This window comes from Sinocyclocheilus rhinocerous, unplaced genomic scaffold (assembly GCF_001515625.1).
Source record: "Sinocyclocheilus rhinocerous isolate Xijiao unplaced genomic scaffold, SAMN03320098_v1.1 scaffold576, whole genome shotgun sequence".
In the NCBI taxonomy this organism is placed as follows: Eukaryota; Metazoa; Chordata; class Actinopteri; order Cypriniformes; family Cyprinidae; genus Sinocyclocheilus; species Sinocyclocheilus rhinocerous.
Genome location: NW_015662167.1, coordinates 1,184,284 through 1,206,576, shown reverse-complemented (window position 1 = coordinate 1,206,576; position 22,293 = coordinate 1,184,284). Strand labels below are relative to the sequence as shown.

The 22,293-nt window shown below is 38.1% G+C and overlaps 1 protein-coding gene across 3 annotated transcripts in view; it reads right to left on the bottom strand.

Annotated features, from left to right (window-relative positions):
- LOC107727826 (synaptotagmin-6-like) overlaps positions 1-22,293 on the bottom strand; it is a 32,112-nt gene that overhangs the window by 2,221 nt on the left and 7,598 nt on the right. Inside the window, exons 1-3 of one of the 3 annotated variants that reach the window (XM_016537837.1) lie at positions 14,769-14,779; positions 2,634-3,012; positions 1,655-2,231 (exon numbers count right to left, since the gene is read on the bottom strand). In XM_016537837.1, coding sequence (XP_016393323.1) covers positions 1,655-2,231; positions 2,634-2,800 — 744 coding nt within the window. In that variant the 5' untranslated portion in view covers positions 2,801-3,012; positions 14,769-14,779. Of the gene's footprint in view, positions 1-1,654; positions 2,232-2,633; positions 3,013-12,092; positions 12,179-14,768; positions 14,780-22,293 lie in introns of those variants that run through there. The other 2 variants (XM_016537836.1, XM_016537835.1) reach the window with 2 other exon arrangements.

Sequence of the window (22,293 nt, the reverse complement as noted above, 5' to 3'; positions counted from 1 at the left end):
AACAATAGAATCTTAATACAGTACACTACCATTCAAAAGTTTGGGGACAATACAAATTTTTGTTTTTGAAAGAAATTAATATTTTTATTTAGCAAGGATGCATTAAATTGGTTAAAAGTGACAGTAAATACATTTATAATGTTACAAAATATTTCTATTTCAATATATGCTGTCTTTTAATCTTCTACACGTTAAAGAATCCTGAAAAAAACTGTTTGGTAATTCCTTCATAATATTAAAAAACATGGGTAATAATAATTTTTCTTGAGCAACAAATCAGCATATTAGAATGATTTCTGAAGGATCATGTGACACTGCATACTAGAGTAATGGTTGCTGAAAATTCAGCTTTCTCATCACAGGAATAAATTATAAAGTATACTAAAATAGAAATATATATAATGGAAATTTGATTGTACCCAGAGCCATCAATAAACCATTAATTTACTCAAAAACGTTCAATAAACTCAGAAGGAGAAAGGTATTGAATGAATGCATCACATATACATAGGTCTTTCCCACACATTTAACCCATCTTGAGAGCTTTAGCCTTCAGCCTGTTAACTCAACTATACTGCGTTCAGTGATCTCTAGTGTGTGTACTATAATCAGTCATGCGAATTCATATATCGGCACTGTTAAAGTCAGAGCTGAACACATTACTGTAGACTGTACTGCTTTAAACAAGTGGGCAATTGAAAGACTGGTTCATTGAACTGCAGTTTGCATGGCTGATGTATCAGTGATATCATTATCACGCGAATAATTGAATATATAAACGCTTTACTTTATTTTACTGGGTTTAATATATTAAACTGTACAGTATGTATATAATTTGGAGAAGCAGTAAATAGTTACAATAAACTCTGTCATGTTTAACTAGAAGCTGTGGCAGTTTTGACTCAAATGGTGCCCTTGGCGAGACAAGACGCTGCTTGGAAAAGTTCAATTTCAATGAAAAGTGTCAGGTGGAACTGAAAGCGTGCTGCACAGTGCTGTCAAACTGCTGCGGGTGAGTGATACAGAAGTTGAGTGCGTGTCTGAGAGCTTAGCCCTGGAGGACCCTAGGCAAATGCCTATACTGTCAATGCCAGAAACCCTCTCCTGAGTATAAGAGATACAAACCTGGAACTCAAAACACTTCACTCACTAACATGTAGTCGTAAGAGGAACTGATGTCCTGATGCAACAAATGACCCCATATCAGGATGTGCACCACATTATTATGATGTATAAATTGCTTAGAAAAGCAAGATGAGAAATAGTCTGGCCTTATTGTAGAATTGCAGGGCACTGGGTATCTTTGCTTTAACCAGATACCAAAAAAAATCTACAGTTGGCAATAAATGCATCCATTCACAATAAAAACAAGTTAAATTATTAACTTGAAATTTAAAGTGAAAGTTAACCCCAAAATGACACTTCTGTCCTGGATACTTTGGATCTTTTCTAATAAAATTAGAGGGTATTTAAAAAACAAGGGTATGTCTCAGTGTTGTTTGTTCATACAATGAAAGTAAAAAGGCTCTAATTTTGTTTTCAACACAAATGTCTTTCATTATATGGAAAAATATTTTGAGACATAAGCCACATTAATGTGATGAATCACCAGTGGGGTCTGGACTCAAGTAGTAGAGACGATAAATTGTCTTACGCTAGTGGCGTACTGGATGTCCTTCCAGATAGATGTCTCCCGGGACAGGTCTGAAACTTCAAAAAGGTTTTCCAGTATCACCTCGCCTATCATGTCGTGCCGCGAGAAGCGGTCAAAGTCAAAGACGCTCAAGTGGAGCTTTCTGGACCCCAGCTCCTCGTACGGGACCGGAAACTGAAAGGTCTCGTCAAACGTGGGGTTGAGCGTCTTGCGGTGCACACGAGTTTGGAATTTACGCTTGCGGTCAGGGAGCAGGTAGATCTTGACGTAAGGATCGGAGCTGCCGCACAAATCCTTCGCGGGTAGGTCCAATGCCTTGAGGATGGTGACGAGGAGGAGCTCTCCCTCGTAATCGTACTTTAGGGAGAAGTTGATCTTGCCGCATGTTTTGGTAGTGCCGTTCTTAGATGGCCCCTCAGCCTCTATCGTGCTCTGTTTGTAAAGTTCTGGTTGGATGCGGCCAAGAGAGGCAGCGGTGCAGGTGGGATGGTCCTCCACATCTAAAAATTCACTTCCACGGTCCAGACTGGTGACATGGTGCATCTGCCTGGGAAGGTGCTTTTTGAAGGAACTGTGCCTGGCAAAACAAAATTTAGCTGCTGAATCATCTTGATCGGATGCACTGGTTCTTTCACAAAAGACACACCAGGTGTTAATCTACATTTTAATTATAACCCACAGTTGAATGCATGCAAATTGATGGTGATAATTCTGCATATGTTGTAAGGTTCCTGCAAAAACTGGTTTTCCTCTGGACGTAGCATGGTTTTCCACCATTTGACCTTCTTTGTAGTCAATAAAACCCAGAGACCTACTTCAGGTCTAATTCTGTCTGACATTTACAAGATATCCTAAGTAATAACATGATTAGGAATGACTGGAACTAACCTCATAATGGCTTTTTATATACAGTAAACCGTGATGACCTATATGAAGGTCTTCAGACACAAACATTTCTTCATTCTTCCAGAACACTGACCTGTTAGAGGAGGCCGGCTCGGTCGTTTGCCGTGAGATACGCGTACGTCTCAGTAGATGATCCTTCATGGACAGCTGCACGTCTGCGGGGATATCTGGCGACGTATGACTAATCTTCACTGCCGCCTCCAGAAAGTTCCCAGGATCCTTCAGCTTGTCTGCTGCCATAATGTTTCTGAGGGTTGGGTAGTAGTCACCGTGACCTTCTTCTCTGTGTTGGTCTCTCTCTGGCCGGGTGGGGGCAAGGGCGGTGGCGCTAGAGTAAAGCACTTTGGTGCGCCAGGGCACCCAGCACAGCTTCCAGGTGGCGACGCTGATGACACCCAGCAGGGCCAAACCACACACCACAAATACAAGCAGCAGGAGACTGAAGGAAATGTCTGGACAGAAGATACAACATGGACAGAAGTGGACGTTGTAAAAATGCACATAACGAATGTCCTTCTAGATAGATTTTCATAAATTTTTCAGTTACAAAGTTATAAAGTGTGCTAAAACAAGTTCAAATTAGTGTATGTTGATCCAAGTAGTGTTTCTAAAAATTTTAAGATATACTAAATGCAAGCTGGAAATTATACTGCAGTAAATGTAACTCTATGAATTTATAAACACATGCTGGAAAATGATGCAAAACATTACTGATATTTTCAAAGACTACAACGTCATTTTTGCAAATTCAACAAAATCTGTATCAGCCAGACAAGTGGTTCTCAACGTTCTTGACTCTATTGAACTATAAACTATAACTTTATATTTGACTGGAACATATCAACCAGAACTTAATATATACACTATAACTTATGTTTATACATAATTATGAAAATAATGATAATAAATTAAATTATAATTAAATTAATTATATTTATAATAATATATTAATTTAAATTAAGTCAACCTACAGCACCCTTGGAAGTTTGTTAAAACCCCCTAAGGACCCCGGCCTTCTGGATGAGAACCACTAACCTACAGTAGATAAAACTTGGTGAAAATTCAGCAGAATTTGCAACAAAAATGTAGAATAGATTGCATGAAACCAAGTGTTTACATTGGCAAGGTGTAAATAAAGATAATTTTCAGTGGCAACGCAGCATTGGTACAAAAGTATAGGTAACCTTTTTATCAACTTCCTTAAAAGTCTTTCACAATGGCCCTGGGCCAGCGGGCAATCCTTATTGTTGAACCCTGCCATATAAAATCAGCAAGAGCAAGCAGTTCTTTACAAATGAGATGAAAAAAGATCCACTTATACATCAAAGATAACCTGTAGAGGTACAATCAATGGCTTAGCCTCTTGTTGAATCACTGCAAAACTTGACAACAGCTTCATTGGTTTACTAAAACAGCATATTTCAACTTATTATTTGTCTGTTTGCTTTAGCCTGTGGTGAAGGTAATTAAAACAAATGGCCTGATCATGCCATGACTGCTGCAGACTTCTCGGTCAATCATCACAGAGCACTCACATAAATATTAAGATGTCTGGTGAGGCTGTTTGCCTCTTTATAAGGAAGGCAACTGGTTCTTATGCCTTCGAAATGGGCCTCTTAAACCCTTAAATCTCTAGTGTGAATATCACAAGGTAATGAGTTAATCATCAGACCGCCAAAACTTCTCGGCACCATCGGGTAGACAGTATTAACACTGAAGTTCAACCATCTTCCAGATGGAATTGCAAATGAGCTAAATGTAATTACAGACTTTTCATACAAGAAGAGCAGGTCATTGGTCAAATTCCTGCTCAATGGCAACAATTATATATCTGAGTGGATGAAAAAAATGCTGATCTAATGATTATTACAAATGCGTTGGAGTACACGCCTCTCAGGGATGGAGCACTTGGCTGCCAACCAAGAAAACAAACTGTCCCATTTCAAACCCATTTCAAACCCATTTCAATCACACTCTCACAGTTATTCACTTCTCCTACTGGGGGACTGTGGGAGCACATAAACAACTTGACAAAATAATTAATTTGCCAATAAATGTGGAAAACTGGACACTTGGGAGGCTTAGTGGCAAAAAAATTTTTTCTAAATGTACACCACACGCTCATTGGAGATTCAAATTTAATAATTCAACACTTAATTTCAAATGTGCCATTTCTCATTTTTCTGTACAGTCATTAACAGAGCAAATGCACTACAGACAATCAATCTGCATAGTTGGTTGCTCTTGTATATCTAGGTCTTGTCTTTAATAAGAAAAATTAACTTCAGGACCAATGTTCTCATTATCAGGACTTAAAATCAGTACCTCTATTATTATTATTCATAGTTTTGGTTTTATGCAATAATGCTGTCAGCACAAGTTCTTTTAAGATAAACCACAAAATTCCCCTAAATGCTATGTAATGCTGTAATTGGTTTTGAGCTATTTAGAATGGCTGCACAAATCAAAATAATGATTTTAACTGCCCAGTTAAAGGAATAGTTAACCCAAAAATTTAAATTTGCAAAAAATTTATTCGCCCTCAGACATCCAAGATGTAGATGAGTTTGTTTCTTCACCAGAACAGATCTGGAGAAATTTAGCATCACTTGATCACCAATAGATTCTCTTCAGTGAATGGGTGCCATCAAAACAAACGTTCAAACTGCTGATAAAAACACCACAATAATCCACAAGTAATCCACACATATCCAGTCTATCAGATAATGTCTGTTTGAAAGAAACAAATACATCATTAAGGCATTTTAACTTTAAACCTTCACTTCTGGCCATAATCCATTATAACGCTTCCTCCTGTGAAAGTCTCCTGTTGTCTTCTCAAATTAAAATCAACATATCTGTTTAGAACTGTTTTGGACTGCTTTCGCTTGTAAATGGTGCTAGGTCTGTGCATATTTTTGTATTTATTACAAACACGCAGCTTTTGGCTTCATAGGATATTAACATAGGAGTTAAGCTTCAATCAGCTGTTTAGACTCTGATTCTGACGGCACCCATTCACGTCAGGCGATTCATCTGTGAGCAAGTGATGTAATGCTAAATTTATCCAAATCTGTTCTGATGAAAGAAACAAACTTGAATAGTGAGTCGATTTACATTTCTTTTACATTTTTCATTTTTGGGTAAACTATTACTTTAACTGCCCAGTTTCTACTCTTCTGCATTTAGTGTGAATTATGTATTGTTTAGACAGTGCTTTAACCATCACAAAAAAATGATGATATAAAGTTTATAAGTGGCCTGACTTGGACCCTCATCAGACAAGATACGCAGATAAGACATGTATTAGCCTGTCAGACAGCTAGACTTTTTTCTGCCGCAAATGAAATATTAATGGGTGTGATGCAAGGTTACACAACCATTACAGTGTTTACGGTTTGACAGCTTCACCTCACACAAGCCGGAGTGCATTAACAACAACCAACTAATCTCCAAAGGCCTTCAAGACTTTACGAATGATCCTGTTTACATATAGAAGCAAAAAGACAAACATAGCAGTACTGCATTCTTCTCAGTATTCCTATGGCAATTTGAACAAGTGTAAGTAGCATTGAACAAGTGTTGTAAGCATTCATGACTGTAAATACTGAGTGGTTTTCTGTTTGGAAGGAAACATTTTACTTCTTGTTGAGCTTCATAATATCAATTAAAAGTTGACTTGTCTACACTGAAAAAGGGTGTTGAATTTAAATGGTTTAATCATGTACATTGATTCCACATGAATCAAGTTTCACAAACATAACTTCACCAAATCCAATTATGGATTGATGCTATTATAAAATGACACAATTAAGTAGTCTCAAATTGATTTTATATGGTTTCCTGACAGGATGAAGTTATTCGCTTTTAAATACATGCAAAATGCTAATTATTAAATGCTTATTGAGTAAAGCAGCATAAACATGCTCTAAATGTACCCATCCTCTAAGAAAAAGCTACAAACTTCACCACAATGGTAACCCAGTGTAAATGAAGCAGTTTAAATCACAACAAGACGGAACACTATGGAATTTCCCCAACTAACTAACTGATACATAAATAAATGTTATTTTTAACATTTTTACTCTCCCCATTAAGTCCCAAGCATGCTAAGAACTACACTGGAGTGTAGTAGAGTGCTTTCGATTACTATAATTCCCTAAAATGTGAAATCACGTTTAAAGATAACACAATTTTGTTGTGTAGATCACAAGTAATACATTGCAAAATCTGTTTTCCTTTTTTTGTGAGTGAGTGTGTATAGTCTAATTTTTTCAAGTCGTATTATTATTTAACCGGCTAAGGCTGAAACAAATCCAGTGAAACATTTCCTGTGACCAATAAATCTAATTAAGGCTTGTTTGGTACCAGTGGCAGACAGCAACCAAAGCCCCAGGTTTTTTTTTAACTTCTCTTCAAGTGTCTTCAAATCTAACCTGGTATCCATAGAAACCTGTCCATTAGACATATCCCACCCCCTATTTTAACTCTGCTACTTGAGATGTAAGTGTTCACCATTGCTGATGGTGTTGCTGTCACTGCTGCAAAATTGCAAACCAGAGCTATATTTTGCTTTCATCTGTCATGATTTGTTAGAAATCCCTTATTCAGTTATCCTTCAAACCTTCATGCAATCATAAAAATAGTGCTGAACATGTTTGTCTAGTTAGTTTCAGTTACAGTTGCTTTGTGATATAATAGTGGCTGTATTGCTATCAAATCCTGCTCTGTTCAGCCATGAGATTAAATAGAAAAACTGATGACATTATATTTGATGAGGTAAAGTGAATCATAAATTATATCAGGACTACAGTACATGCTAAAAATCTGTGATTTTAAATAACTGCATCTAAGAAACTATTACATTTCTTTTTCCAGAACAATAAACCCATTCAATTATTTACCTTATTGATTTGCCATATAAAGTAAATCAAATACAATGAGAAAAGAGATTTATATAGGCCTAACACTTCCTTTCAAGCTCTAAGGCTCTATGTAAGCTCCATCAAATACTACTGAGCCCTATCAAAGCTCTGGAGGGGAGAGGGTGAAATCCAGTTAAATGTGCTCCTGCTATTAGCTTGCAGCCATTCACAAGTCCCTGTGGTCTACGGTTGTGACAGCTGTGGTCAGGGCCAGCAACGAGAACATAAGGTTATAGCCCACTTTAATGAATAGAACGGCGTGCTTGTCATCAGCACTCGAAACACAGGCCTAATGCAGATACAAAGCACTTTAATAAAGCGTCTCAAAAGTGCTTCATTAAAATCACACTATTTATATAATGTTGCGATGATTTGCTCTTTTTAATCATTTATTTAATTCACTGCAGGACAAAGTATTCCCTGCATGAACAAACTGCAGGGTGAATTGATGCCAGTAATAAGATCTTACGTCCTGCAGATAAGCTGGTAGTCTTTATAGAGCTCGAAATAACACTGAACGCTTGCATCAATCGTGGGGTAAGGTTTAAAAAAGTGAAAACTCCTAAAGCAGAGTGAATTAAATAAAAATAACTGCTGTTAATATTTCCCTCTGCTCCTGCCACTGTGGCCATGTTGGCAACATGGGAAAGTCCTCTTCTTTCATGCCCTACTCTCGCAGCAATTGCAGACAAACTCTGATTGCTGAGCGGTAATGGCCATAGGTTAACCTACGATTACCTCTCTCTATTGTAATTCCAGTGCCCCTAGTGCATAAACCCTATTTCAACTGTACAGTTATCGGTCTTATGTTATGTCTGTGTTGAGCATTGGACTACAGCCACCTACACTGATTAAACCGTTCCACATTAGTGCAATTCATGCAATCAAAGATTGTTATAGCGACAAAAAAGCTATACTTTTCCATTAATTGAAATTCATCTATAAGAAAAAATTATGATCATAACTACATACTCTTTATTTGGATGACTTTATTCTTCTGTATTATTTATTTGAAAGTTTCAGTTGATTACAGACTGCTAACTTTTTTACATTTAGAATTACAGCAATGGGATGTTTTACTGTTCAGCAGGACCATACTCTGTATTCCAGACCAGACTAAGTCAGGGACGCGGGAAGTAGAGGTGCTGGGGGGGCTGCAGCACCCCCTGTTTTCACAGGGTTGCCATATCGACGCGCTTGTAGTGCTTTGTGGAGTTGTCAAATGTATGAGGTACCCCCCACCCCCTTCACTCCTTCACTCCTTCACCCATTCACCCAACACGGACACACACAGCACCCCCAACCGAAAACATCTTCCCGCGCCCCTGGACTAAGTGAACAGCGGGGAGAGTTGTGTGATTTTGCCTGAAGCGAGGAGCGGGTTTTTTGAAAGTCAAAGTGCATGTGTTTTCTTTCGCTGCAGGATCGCTCGAAGCAGGGTTTCTCTTGCTCCAAGATTGCTTCAAGCGGGGTTTCTCCCAGAGCGGAGTGATTGCTGGGACAGCTGCTGATGCTCCATTCACATACTCTTTTCCATACAGGTGGCCAGTTTGTGCATTACTTAGCGACATGCAGAATATGATGCTATGGATTATTTTGGAACTATTTTCGTTGGTAGAGATAAAAGACTTTCATTAATAATGATAAAAATAATGCAAAATAGAAGGTAAATATTTAGCTTTCATAGAAGGTAAGGGTATCGCAATATGGCCTATGGTGAGATGCAATGCTAGAGTGTAAATCAGGAGTATATTTCGCATATATCTTTTATTTCACTTATTCTGTTATTTAAGCAACCCATGTATTAAAGACACAAAATGGAAGTGATCACAGATATTTTCTTCTGTATTGTGATGTACATTTGAGTGAAACAGACTATCAAAAATTTTTAAACTTAAGGCGGGACTTGGTTCTATCAATTGTTTTTTTGATCGGATGGAGACAGATCTGAATGCAAGCTTGCAGTTGATTATAAGAGAGGGGCAAATTTATGAGGACTAAATGATTGGAGAAGACTGGCATATGCCATCAGAGAGAAGTGTGTCATTTTAAAGATGGAGTTATGGCATTTTGACTAAATTGAAAGGTCAAGAAAAATGAATAAATAAATAAATAAATATTAAATAAATAAATAAATGTGCACAGATTAATTGATCACAATCACAATAAGATCTGTAACATGCATTTAGAAAATACATAAGGTGAATCTCTATCTCATGCTGACTTTAACAAGTTGAGGGGAGGGTTGTTGATACAATGTGTGTAACTCAATTTATTTTTCATTGTTTTTTGAAGTCCTAAAATAAAAATGATAAATCTGAATGCAACTATAGAGGAACAATTTGTGAGGAAACCTTTAAAGAGAGCTATTGAACTTCAGCTCAGTTAAACTTTAAATATAACTATTTAGCAAAGTCATAAGCAGTGCTGGATTTAAAAAATACTCCTAGTAATTAGGCGAAGAAGGAAAATCTCACTGCAGCTTTAACAAGTTATTAGCATGTTCCTCGCCTTCATTGAACCCACAGGCTGATGTGTGTTCGCCACAGAACAGAGAAGAAGGAAGTGCGAACTGAGAACGCTTATAAATACAGCTCATTACATGCAAAACTCAAAAGCATTGTTTTCATCCCAAAGGCCACACGCATCGGATACAATTCAGGATGGTGTCTTTTCCAGATAAGCAAAAGAAATCACATCATGTGCCAATTAGGAAGTGCCATCCTCTTCTTTTAGGTTGAAACTGGGCTAGATTAGCATTTGTTGTGCAGGCAAAAGGGGAGTGTGAGCCAGAGATAAGGCGAGAGAAGAGCTAGCTTACTGGTCTTGATGGACACGGCCAGTCATTCACAGAATAGACTGAAGTGAGTGGCCAATGCTTGTATTTGGCTACACAAATACCCCTAAATCTTTCTGTCAGCCAATTCTGAAGGGCAACAACAAGGGTCCCATGAAAGGTGAACTGAGGCATTTACGATAAGCATTTGAGCTTCAGTTGGCTACAGCTTTAAGCCTAAAGGTAAAAACTGTCTCTAAGTGTTCCCATCAAACACAGTGTACTTTGTGCAAGAGACAGAGAAATGAACATAAGATGCTAGCAGCTTTTTATAACAAAACATTGAGGTTGGCCATATAGTTCGACCAAGTCATTAGTGCTGTACTGATGACACAGCGCTATTACTATAAAAATGCAACCCTGTCAGCAAAAAGTCAACCAATATTATGCATCCATTATCAGTAACGCTGATAATAAAACCCCGCTACATAGTTTGACGACAGAAATACAGCTGTCTTATAATTCAAGTGGTTAAATGTGCTTTTCGCCAAGTTTTCTAGCGCTAACATCAAAAGATGTCTCATGGACATGTAGCTCACAACAAATAAAACATTAATATCATTACTAACAATTTCATCAAGCAATCACTGTAGCCCCTGTATCTCTCGCTAGTGCATTGAATGCAACCGCTGCTGAGTTGCATCTTTCTTTCTAAGACGTTCTGCCCTAAACACACATTTTGGTTATTTTCCCCCATTCCCACTTGTATTATTGCACAGGCAGCATCGTCATTATCACCTAAAGGTTGGGACAGTGAGTCAGTGTAATACTAAGGGATGATAAGCAATGCACTGCAGCCTGTTGTAGTCAGATCTTTCATTTGCCTACATTGCAGCTTTGGGAGATGCAGCTGACAACAATGCTTTAACACTATCACCTCCAGTGTGATTGCCAATGCATGCAGGAAGAGGCTCTGGACGACCTACTGAGAGGAACCGAGATAGACCAAACTGCCACTGCACCAGGAAGCAGGTCACTGCACTTGCTGTACTCACACACATAAACATAAACACACAGAACAAAAGCATGCTGTGTGGATGATAATTTATGTGCTGTGTTTACACACTACTGTATATTCATCCTTCCTTCTTTCAGCACCCCACTCACTGGATCCGCATACACGCTCTGTGCTTGAATGAATACAACTGGTATAAAATGTAAGCTGCTGCCCAAAGCAGCCCCAGGGCACTACCAACACCTTCCTTTCACTGCCATATGTTTAACATGCTCAAAGCTAAAGCACCGAGACGCTATTGTGAGATCAATACAACACTGTATAAAAGACATCAACCTTTGTACTTGGGTCATAAAGGCTTTCCCTGGGACGAAACAGCCACAGATGGTGCCTATTAAGAGGTACTAAAAACTAGATTAGAAGAAAACGACATAAAAGTCTTCCACCCCCTCCCAAAGTTATGATTTATGCATTTTTATTTCTTAATTAGTCTATTATGAAACAGGGCAGGCTATAATCCCTCAGTACTCAAGGGAGCTTCAAAAGGTGTTAACGCAAATCAGATGAACACCTGCATGAAAATCCTATCAATGTTGCAGGAACTTTCGACTCTTAAATTAAACAACAAATACAACGAACAAAATGATAATATATATAAAAATATGGCATTTAAGCACACAAATGTTCTTCAAGTAAAAAAAATATATAATGCGTCTTTGTAGGTAATGCGGTTCTGTCAAAGCACGTAAAGCACTGATACAAAAAAAAATGCCCTCCCAACTTTATTGATAACACAATATATACATGAATTCTTACCGCTAAGCGTTTCCCCTTGTCTCTCACTTCTGGTATTCCCACTTAAACTCGCTTTCCTGCAGTTTTTTGAGACCCCCTGCCTCAAAACAGCTCTTGTCTTTCCGCAAGCTCGCCTCAGAATGAGCTCTCCACAGCAGCGCGCACGGGACCGCGTTTCTATGGCACCGCCAGAAAGCCAGGCATTGCTCAACGCGAGAGATGCTGTATTGTAATTGTCAAGGGGCACACACACACACACACACACACACTTTCGCCAAGCCAGAGAACGGTCACAACTGCTTCAAAAGCATTACCCCGCAGCTTACGCAACAAAAATTATTTATTTATTCATTCAAGTAAAAATAGATAAATATAAATAAATTAAACGTTAACCTGTTACCTTATAGAAATGATAGGCTACCTATTAATGTAGGCTATAATTGTATTAAATTAAGGCTACTGTAAGCAATCACAAAATAACTTTTTTAAATTAAAAATGCATCACCATATCATTGATGGTAGGCGAAGAAGGAAAATCTCACTGCAGCTTTAACAAGTTATTAGCATGTTCCTCGCCTTCATTGCACCCCACAGGCTGATGTGTGTTCGGCACAGAACAGAGAAGAAGGAAGTGCGAACAGAGAATGCTTATAAATACAGCTCATTACATGCAAAACTCAAAAGCATTGTTTTCATCCCAAAGGCCACACGCATCGGATACAATTCAGGATGGTGTCTTTTCCAGATAAGCAAAATAAATCACATCATGTGCCACTTTAGAAGTGCCATCCCCATCCTTTAGGTTGAAACTGGGCTAGATTAGCATTTGTTGTGCAGGCAAAAGGGGAGTGTGAGCCAGAGATAAGGCGAGAGAAGAGCTAGCTTACTGGTCTTGATGGACACGGCCAGTCATTCACAGAATAGACTGAAGTGAGTGGCCAATGCTTGTATTTGGCTACACAAATACCCCTAAATCTTTCTGTCAGCCAATTCTGAAGGGCAACAACAAGGGTCCCATGAAAGGTGAACTGAGGCATTTACGATAAGCATTTGAGCTTCAGTTGGCTACAGCTTTAAGCCTAAAGGTAAAAACTGTCTCTAAGTGTTCCCATCAAACACAGTGTACTTTGTGCAAGAGACAGAGAAATGAACATAAGATGCTAGCAGCTTTTTATAACAAAACATTGAGGTTGGCCATATAGTTCGACCAAGTCATTAGTGCTGTACTGATGACACAGCGCCAATGGTACTATAAAAATACAACCCTGTCAGCAAAAAGTCAACCAATATTAAGCATCCATTATGGGTAAAGCTGATAATAAAACCCTGCTACATAGTTTGATGACAGAAAAATGATTTGAAATACAGCTGCCTTATAATAAGTGGTTTAACATACTTTTCGCCAAGTTTACTAGCGCTAACATCAAAAGACGTCTCATGAAATCATAATTACATGTAGGTCACAACAAATAAAATATTAGTATCATCACTAACAATTTCATCAAGCAATCATTGTAGCCCCTGTATCTCTCGCTAGTGCATTGAATGCAACCGCTGCTGAGTTGCATCTTTCTTTCTAAGACGTTCTGCCCTAAACACACATTTTGGTTATTTTCCCCCATTCCCACTTGTATTATTGCACAGGCAGCATCGTCATTATCACCTAAAGGTTGGGACAGTGAGTCAGTGTAATACTAAGGGATGATAAGCAATGCACTGCAGCCTGTTGTAGTCAGATCTTTCATTTGCCTACATTGCAGCTTTGGGAGATGCAGCTGACAACAATGCTTTAACACTATCACCTCCAGTGTGATCAACTGCCAATGCAGGAAGAGGCTCTGGACGACCTACTGAGAGGAACCGAGATAGACCAAACTGCCACTGCACCAGGAAGCAGGTCACTGCACTTGCTGTACTCACACACATAAACATAAACACACAGAACAAAAGCATGCTGTGTGGATGATAATTTATGTGCTGTGTTTACACACTACTGTATATTCATCCTTCCTTCTTTCAGCACCCCACTCACTGGATCCGCATACACGCTCTGTGCTTGAATGAATACAACTGGTATAAAATGTAAGCTGCTGCCCAAAGCAGCCCCAGGGCACTACCAACACCTTCCTTTCACTGCCATATGTTTAACATGCTCAAAGCTAAAGCACCGAGACGCTATTGTGAGATCAATACAACACTGTATAAAAGACATCAACCTTTGTACTTGGGTCATAAAGGCTTTCCCTGGGACGAAACAGCCACAGATGGTGCCTATTAAGAGGTACTAAAAACTAGATTAGAAGAAAACGACATAAAAGTCTTCCACCCCCTCCCAAAGTTATGATTTATGCATTTTTATTTCTTAATTAGTCTATTATGAAACAGGGCAGGCTATAATCCCTCAGTACTCAAGGGAGCTTCAAAAGGTGTTAACGCAAATCAGATGAACACCTGCATGAAAATCCTATCAATGTTGCAGGAACTTTCGACTCTTAAATTAAACAACAAATACAACGAACAAAATGATAATATATATAAAAATATGGCATTTAAGCACACAAATGTTCTTCAAGTAAAAAAAATATATAATGCGTCTTTGTAGGTAATGCGGTTCTGTCAAAGCACGTAAAGCACTGATACAAAAAAAAATGCCCTCCCAACTTTATTGATAACACAAATATATACATGAATTCTTACCGCTAAGCGTTTCCCCTTGTCTCTCACTTCTGGTATTCCCACTTAAACTCGCTTTCCTGCAGTTTTTTGAGACCCCCTGCCTCAAAACAGCTCTTGTCTTTCCGCAAGCTCGCCTCAGAATGAGCTCTCCACAGCAGCGCGCACGGGACCGCGTTTCTATGGCACCGCCAGAAAGCCAGGCATTGCTCAACGCGAGAGATGCTGTATTGTAATTGTCAAGGGGCACACACACACACACACACACACACTTTCGCCAAGCCAGAGAACGGTCACAACTGCTTCAAAAGCATTACCCCGCAGCTTACGCAACAAAAATTATTTATTTATTCATTCAAGTAAAAATAGATAAATATAAATAAATTAAACGTTAACCTGTTACCTTATAGAAATGATAGGCTACCTATTAATGTAGGCTATAATTGTATTAAATTAAGGCTACTGTAAGCAATCACAAAATAACTTTTTTAAATTAAAAATGCATCACCATATCATTGATGGTGAAAATCTATGTGTGACCCTGGACCACAAAACCAGTCATAAGGGTACATTTTTCGAAATTGAGATTTATACAATAAATAAGCTTTCCATTGATGTATGGTTTGTTTGGATAGGACAACATTTGGCCAAGACACAACTATTTGAAATTCTGGAATCTGAGGGTCAAAACCATGTCTTAAGTCGCTTGGGTATATTTTTAGCAATAGCCAAAAATACATTGTATGGGTCAAAATGATCGATTTTTCTTTTATGCCAAAAATCATTAGGATATTAAGTAAAGATCATGTTCCATAAGGATATTTTGTAAATTTCCTACCGTAAATATATCAAAACTTAATTTTTGATTAGTAATATGCATTGCTAAGAACTTAATTTGAACAACTTTAAAGGAGATTTTCTCAATATTTTTATTTTTTTGAACCCTCAGATTGCAGATTTTCAAATAGTTGTATTTCGGCCAAATATTCTCCTATGCTAACAAACCATACATCAATAAAAAGCTTATTTATAAATGACCCTTTTGACTGGTTTTGTGGTCCAGGGTCACATATTATATGCAACAAGACATATTTACCTTTTTATATTTACCTACATTTACAATAAAATATAGCCTAGTTTTAAAATACATCTTAGATACTTAATTTTCTTATTTAAATTATGTACATTACAGCACATTTTACAGTATGTTCTTCTATTAATGTTTTATTATTATTAGACCTATTACTAAAGTAGATCAGTTATATAATCTTATCAATTAATGATAGAAAATACACAGGCAACAAAATGCCATGCAATAATACTTGTAATGCTGTCACAGAATTTTACTTAATAGTGGCTTTCAGCTGTCAAGTTTTTTTTTTTGTTTAAAAGGATTTTTTTTGTACTAATAGCTGATATTGTTATACATTTGCTAAATTGCCATTATTTAAAACGTTTTAAACTCATGGAAAACTCTATAATGTTTAATTTATAATGAAGAACGGGTGACGAAAAAAGTATGCATGTTAATTAAAAGCCTCATGAATTTCAAAAAATACTGACAAGAAAGGCTTAGTTGTTATTTTCAATTAAAATGATAAAAGGGCAGGAAGGGTAATTATAAATGACCTAAAAGGTTCAACTTTGAAATGCAGTGAATCATGCAGAAGACTGTATTGTCAAGCTCCAAAATGACAACAAAAAAAAAAAAGTATTATATCAGTGATTCACACAACTTGTGCACTTTATTTCAAGTCATACAATAGTTTTGCGTGAAGACCATGAACATGTATGGATTATTTTTGTGAAACTTTCATGTCATTTCAGAGCTTGCCAACCCCAGTCCCAATTCACTTTCATTATGCTGAAAATAGCTGCCAAGATATTCTTTAAAAAAAATCATGTTTTGTGTTCCATAGAAGAAAGTCAGTCCTATAGGTTTGAAACAGAGTGAGGGTGAGCAAATGATGACAGAATGTTCATTTTGGGTGAAATTTTCCTTTAATTTTAATTATGGATCCATGCAGGATCCAGGTCTGACTGTGTTGCTCAGTGATGCATGCATGGCTGCATTAATAAGCTCCTCCGTCTTACAAACCCTATGTGTCTTGTTCTTACATTTATGTGGTTTGCTTCTACTTCTCCAGCTGCGATGTCACGGTTCCCCCTAGCCCACTTCTAGACAGATTAACATCAGTGATCTTGTAGCTGCATTGGGAGGGGGATGTGCTCTTGGATAGAGGGAAGGGTGGGTGAGCAGAACCCTGGACTTTCATCTCTGCTTTTCTCAAAGGCAGTTAAGCTACACAGAACACTCCATGTGCACACTTTACTAAAACATACCGAAACCACTCATAAAAACTTCAAGAGATAATCTGATGTAGACGCTTTTGAGTGGCCCACAGATATTTGCCATTTCATAAATATTATCTAAAGATTTCCACCAGTCTTCCAGTGGTGCATGCAGAGCTATTTTTCCACTTGGAGCATATTTCAGTATATTTTAAGCATGATACAGCACATCTTTTATTAAACACACAATTTGCTTAGTGGTAATTGTGGCTTTGTTATGTTTTGTATTAAAACATGAATCAGGATTTTAGATTTCAACATATGGGCTTTTAGAAAAGGATGCTAATGACGGCAGAGGGAAGGCTGAGGTTTGAATGAGGAGCCTCTGGAGGGTTCGGTCAAAAGCGCAGGTCTGTTTTAATTTCCATCTCCTGCCTACAATGAGATACTGTACAACAAGGCTTATTCTAATGTAAATCATGTGGTAATTATGTGCGCTCTCAATCACAAGGGCTAGGTTTTTCGCAGTGCAGACTGATTTTTACAAACTAACAGAATGAAGCATGTGGGTTTAATTGGTAATTTATTCTGGACATGAGGATGTACTGTAAGGCAGCTATCAGTTATTGAGCTAGAGTGGAATTGCGCATGGATAGCAAAAAATTAAAGAGACAATTCAGTCAAAAACAATAATTTATGTACCATCGCTCCCATGTAATGGTTACGATTGAACACAAGTAGGCAACAGGCAGCGGGTCCAAATGCAGTTCAAGATCCTTTAATGATAATCCACAGAAATAAGCATCCAAAATACATGGAACCACAAGGAGGTAACACTTATCAACAACTCACACCGACAATAGCAGACCAGGGCTTAATATACACAAACACAGGACCAAACAGGAAATGGAACACAGCTGAACCAGGTAGACACTAATGAAAACAAAGCATGATGAGAAATGGAGTCCATGACCAGAACAGGCAGGAACACAGAACAGGAACGCCCTCTAAAGCCTCACAGTGGTGCAGGCAACCGGGCGTGACATAGCCCCCCCTCTAAGGGCGGATTCCAGACGCCCTACACTGTCAAAGTCCAGGAGGGTGGTGGTACAGAGGCGGACACAGGGGGAGGGAAGGAGGGCCATCAGTGAAACAGAGGGCAGAGACCAGATTGAGGCCAAAAGTAAACCTGATGGAGCTGCTTGACCAGAAGGTGGCGCATATGAGACAGATGGCGGTCTGGGCGGAGCTGGTGGAGCACATGGTGGCTTAGGTGGGTCCGGCTGGATTGGCGGCCAGAGAGGAACTGGGTCTGGATTGGGTTCAGCGACCGGACCTGGTTCGGAAACAGAGTCTTGGACTGAACTTGGCTCAGGACCAGAAATTTGGACTAGATTAAGTTCCGGAACAAATTCTTTGACTGGACTAGACTTAGAACCAGAGACTTGAACTGGGCTTGGCTCCGGAACGGATTCTTGGACTGGACTTGGCTCAGGACCATAAACTTGAACTGGACTTTGTTCCCGAATGTCTCTTCCACTTGCCCCACAGTGAACTCAGATCCACAAAACAATAAAACAAAGTCAATATATTGCGCCAGGGACCAACCTGGATCCTCATCAGGCAAGTTGAGGCTGATATCCAGGTCAAGCCCACTCCAAAAACAGTCCCTCAGCAATGCATCATCACCAGGTACAAGGTGGCAATACGAAAGAAACTCCTCCACATAAGCCTCAATATAACGTCCCCTTTGATAAATGGAGCAAAGTTTCTTTAAAGGGTCACAATGAGTACCTTGACGTGGGCGCATGATACAAAACTGCTGGATCCCTTGTTCTGGTGAGTTGTTCTGTTACGATTGAACACAAGTAGGCAACAGGCAGTGGGTCCAAATGCAGTTCAAGATCCTTTAATGATAATCCACAGAAATAAGCATCCAAAATACATGATGAGTGGTGACGAACACTGGACTTGCAATCATCAGTGTGTGGCATGGTGGCAATCCTGGTCTGCCGGACTCAGAGGCCACTGGAGCCCACGGCCTACTGCCCCTCCGCAAAAAATATTTAGGGGAGACTTCCTCTTCCACTTGCCCCACAGTGAACTCAGATCCACAAAACAATAAAACAAAGTCAATATATTGCGCCAGGGACCAACCTGGATCCTCATCAGGCAAGTTGAGGCTGATATCCAGGTCAAGCCCACTCCAAAAACAGTCCCTCAGCAATGCATCATCACCAGGTACAAGGTGGCAATACGAAAGAAACTCCTCCACATAAGCCTCAATATAACGTCCCCTTTGATAAATGGAGCAAAGTTTCTTTAAAGGGTCACAATGAGTACCTTGACGTGGGCGCATGATACAAAACTGCTGGATCCCTTGTTCTGGTGAGTTGTTCTGTTACGATTGAACACAAGTAGGCAACAGGCAGTGGGTCCAAATGCAGTTCAAGATCCTTTAATGATAATCCACAGAAATAAGCATCCAAAATACATGATGGAACCACAAGGAGGTAACACTTATCAACAACTCACACCGACAATAGCAGACCAGGGCTTAGTATACACAAACACAGGACCAAACAGGAAATGGAACACATCTGAACCAGGTAGACACTAATGAAAACAAAGCATGATGGGAAATGGAGTCCATGACCAGAACAGGCAGGAACACAAAACAGGAACGCCCTCCAAAGCCTCACAGTGATGCAGGCAACCGGGCGTGACAGTAATATAGGATAAAAAGTCACAATTACCTTTTTTCTTCCGTGCTGGAGACAGGATTCCATCCATGTTTTTTTCCATACATTTTTTGTTTGTTTTGTTTTTTGTCGTTGTTTTGGATCCAATTATCTTACTGTATGGACAAAACATTCAAATCAATCAATCAAATCTTCTGTTGTGTTCAGTAGAAGAAATAAAGAAATACAGATGAATAGATTCAATTATTCAATATCATATATCGCATTAAATTAACAATACTCATGTAAATCATCAATACTGCATGTAAAGTAAAGGATTCAAAGTGTGTTGAGGGGTGGGCAAATCTTGAAATCCCTTAATAAAGGTGGAGAGAGGGAACAATTCTTGATCATTCTTGTGTATGGGTCATTAATTATACTAATGATGTATAAAGATGTATTATTGCTTTGTTACTCAAGTATCTCTGTTCCTTTGTTCAGTCCTGACAACTCAGTTTGAGTTTGAAATCAATATTCACAAGCTTTGGATAATGATTCTGTCAGGCATGATGAATTTGCCTTTTGTCCTGTTTTGCAATACAGAGTCAATGTGTATGAATCTATGTGTGCTAGCAATACATGTTGACACACATGAAAAGAAAAGAAATGCTTACGACTCAAATTTGCCTTCTTTATACTACAAAAATCTCACCCTCTACATACACGCAGAGAGTGTGACCTCTGTGAAAAGCAGTTCATGTGGAACTGCTGAATAAAAATGGGAAAAATGGTGGATAAGCAGGTGAGTAAAAAGTCTGGAAAAAAACTTAATTAAAACAACTTGAGATAAACTTGTAGCCTATGCATAAGTAATAAAGAATAGATAAGAAAATGAGGTAAAATGGTCATTGCTGTCATTGTATAAATGATTGTTTCTTGTTGACGTACGCATTTCTGTAATTCCAATGTGTACATTCGAAGCAAACCCTAATTTGTAATTATTTTCATTTTTATTACTTTAAAAAAAAATTAAAAACACACTTACACTTCCAACAAAACACAAACTCGCATTTAGAGTCATCATAATACAAAGTATATTTTATGGTTATACTGTATATACAGACTAATTACTAACAAGTGTAAGAACAATTAACTTCACAACCCCAGGCTGTATATTTGCTGTATGTATGAAATAGAAAGTCACCAATCTGTGTTTTATAAACCAGAGCATACTGCTTGAGTCAGTGTATCCCACAATGCAATTCACTCAAGGTACTCCATTACCAGGGTGATAAATGAAATCAAACCAATTCTAAAATTGGATTAAAAATGCAAAACAACCATATGTATTTCCAAGATGACTCACTGAATTCACTGTCATTTCACTATAATATTTATCTTTGCAAAGATAAACATTTTTATTTAGCATCTTTTGCAGCAACTATCTTGAGTTGTGACATCAAAGTATGTCGACAGAAAAGAAGCAGAAATTATAAAATATTAATATTTGTAGGCAAAAAAAGTCATAATACGCAGATATCTGAATTTAATTTTTTGAATGTCTGTCAATGTAGAAATACAGTATTACAGTATTCAAAAGTGCATCATTCACATTTAACAGCAGGGGCCAATGGGAAACCAAAACCAGTGCAAATGGTACAGTAAGCCATATCTCATGTAATACATAATTATTCGGTTTTTATACTACCTCGTTTGACCAAATCAAACCTATTGTGTTGCATGTTATACGCTAGTAAGAGTTACTTTGAAGTCTGATATTTGGCTAAGATTACACTGATGAAATTATGTAGAAAGATGTGGGAGTCAGAGCCTACACTGATCTAATGAATTATTATAAATGTATGGCAGCAGATGAGTTTATGAACCTATGAACCACTTGCCTTGGAACCACTGCAAGATTGATTGTACCTCTGACCTCTCATGGATATCGGTCTCAATGGCACTTTGTATTTGCCGCTGAGTAATCAGCTTTATGAGCTGAAAAATTGTATGTTCTACTCCCAGGTGGTGAAAACAATTTACTCCTCTCTGTTGCCAAGAATAAAAAACACTCTATAGCTCCTGGGTGTTTGTACATTTAACTTGATTTAGTTGTACTTTATTTATTTTCACTCTATTCTAGGTTGAACTGTACACTGTAAAAAAAAATCTGTAGTTTTTACAAAATAATTTTGGCAGCTGTGGTTGCCAGAATAATTTTGTAAAAAATACAGAAAAACTGTAAACACATTTACGGCCAAAAACTGTATATTTTACAGTATAAAACTGTAATTTACAAACAAGAAAATTTGAATGTAAACCAGTAAATTCAACAATGCACACTGCTATTAAAATCTGTTTTGTACCTTTAACATACTGACAACCACCATAATAATGCAGGTGGTAAAAGAGAAAGCCACATGAAGAATCAAAGCTCATCACGAGTAGCTTCACCACAAGCAGAAGTATATACTAATATATAGAAGGTACACAGAGTCATTCATGCAAACACAAAACACCATCATGGTAACACACATGATACTTAAAAAATTCAATTAACTTTCATTAAACATAAC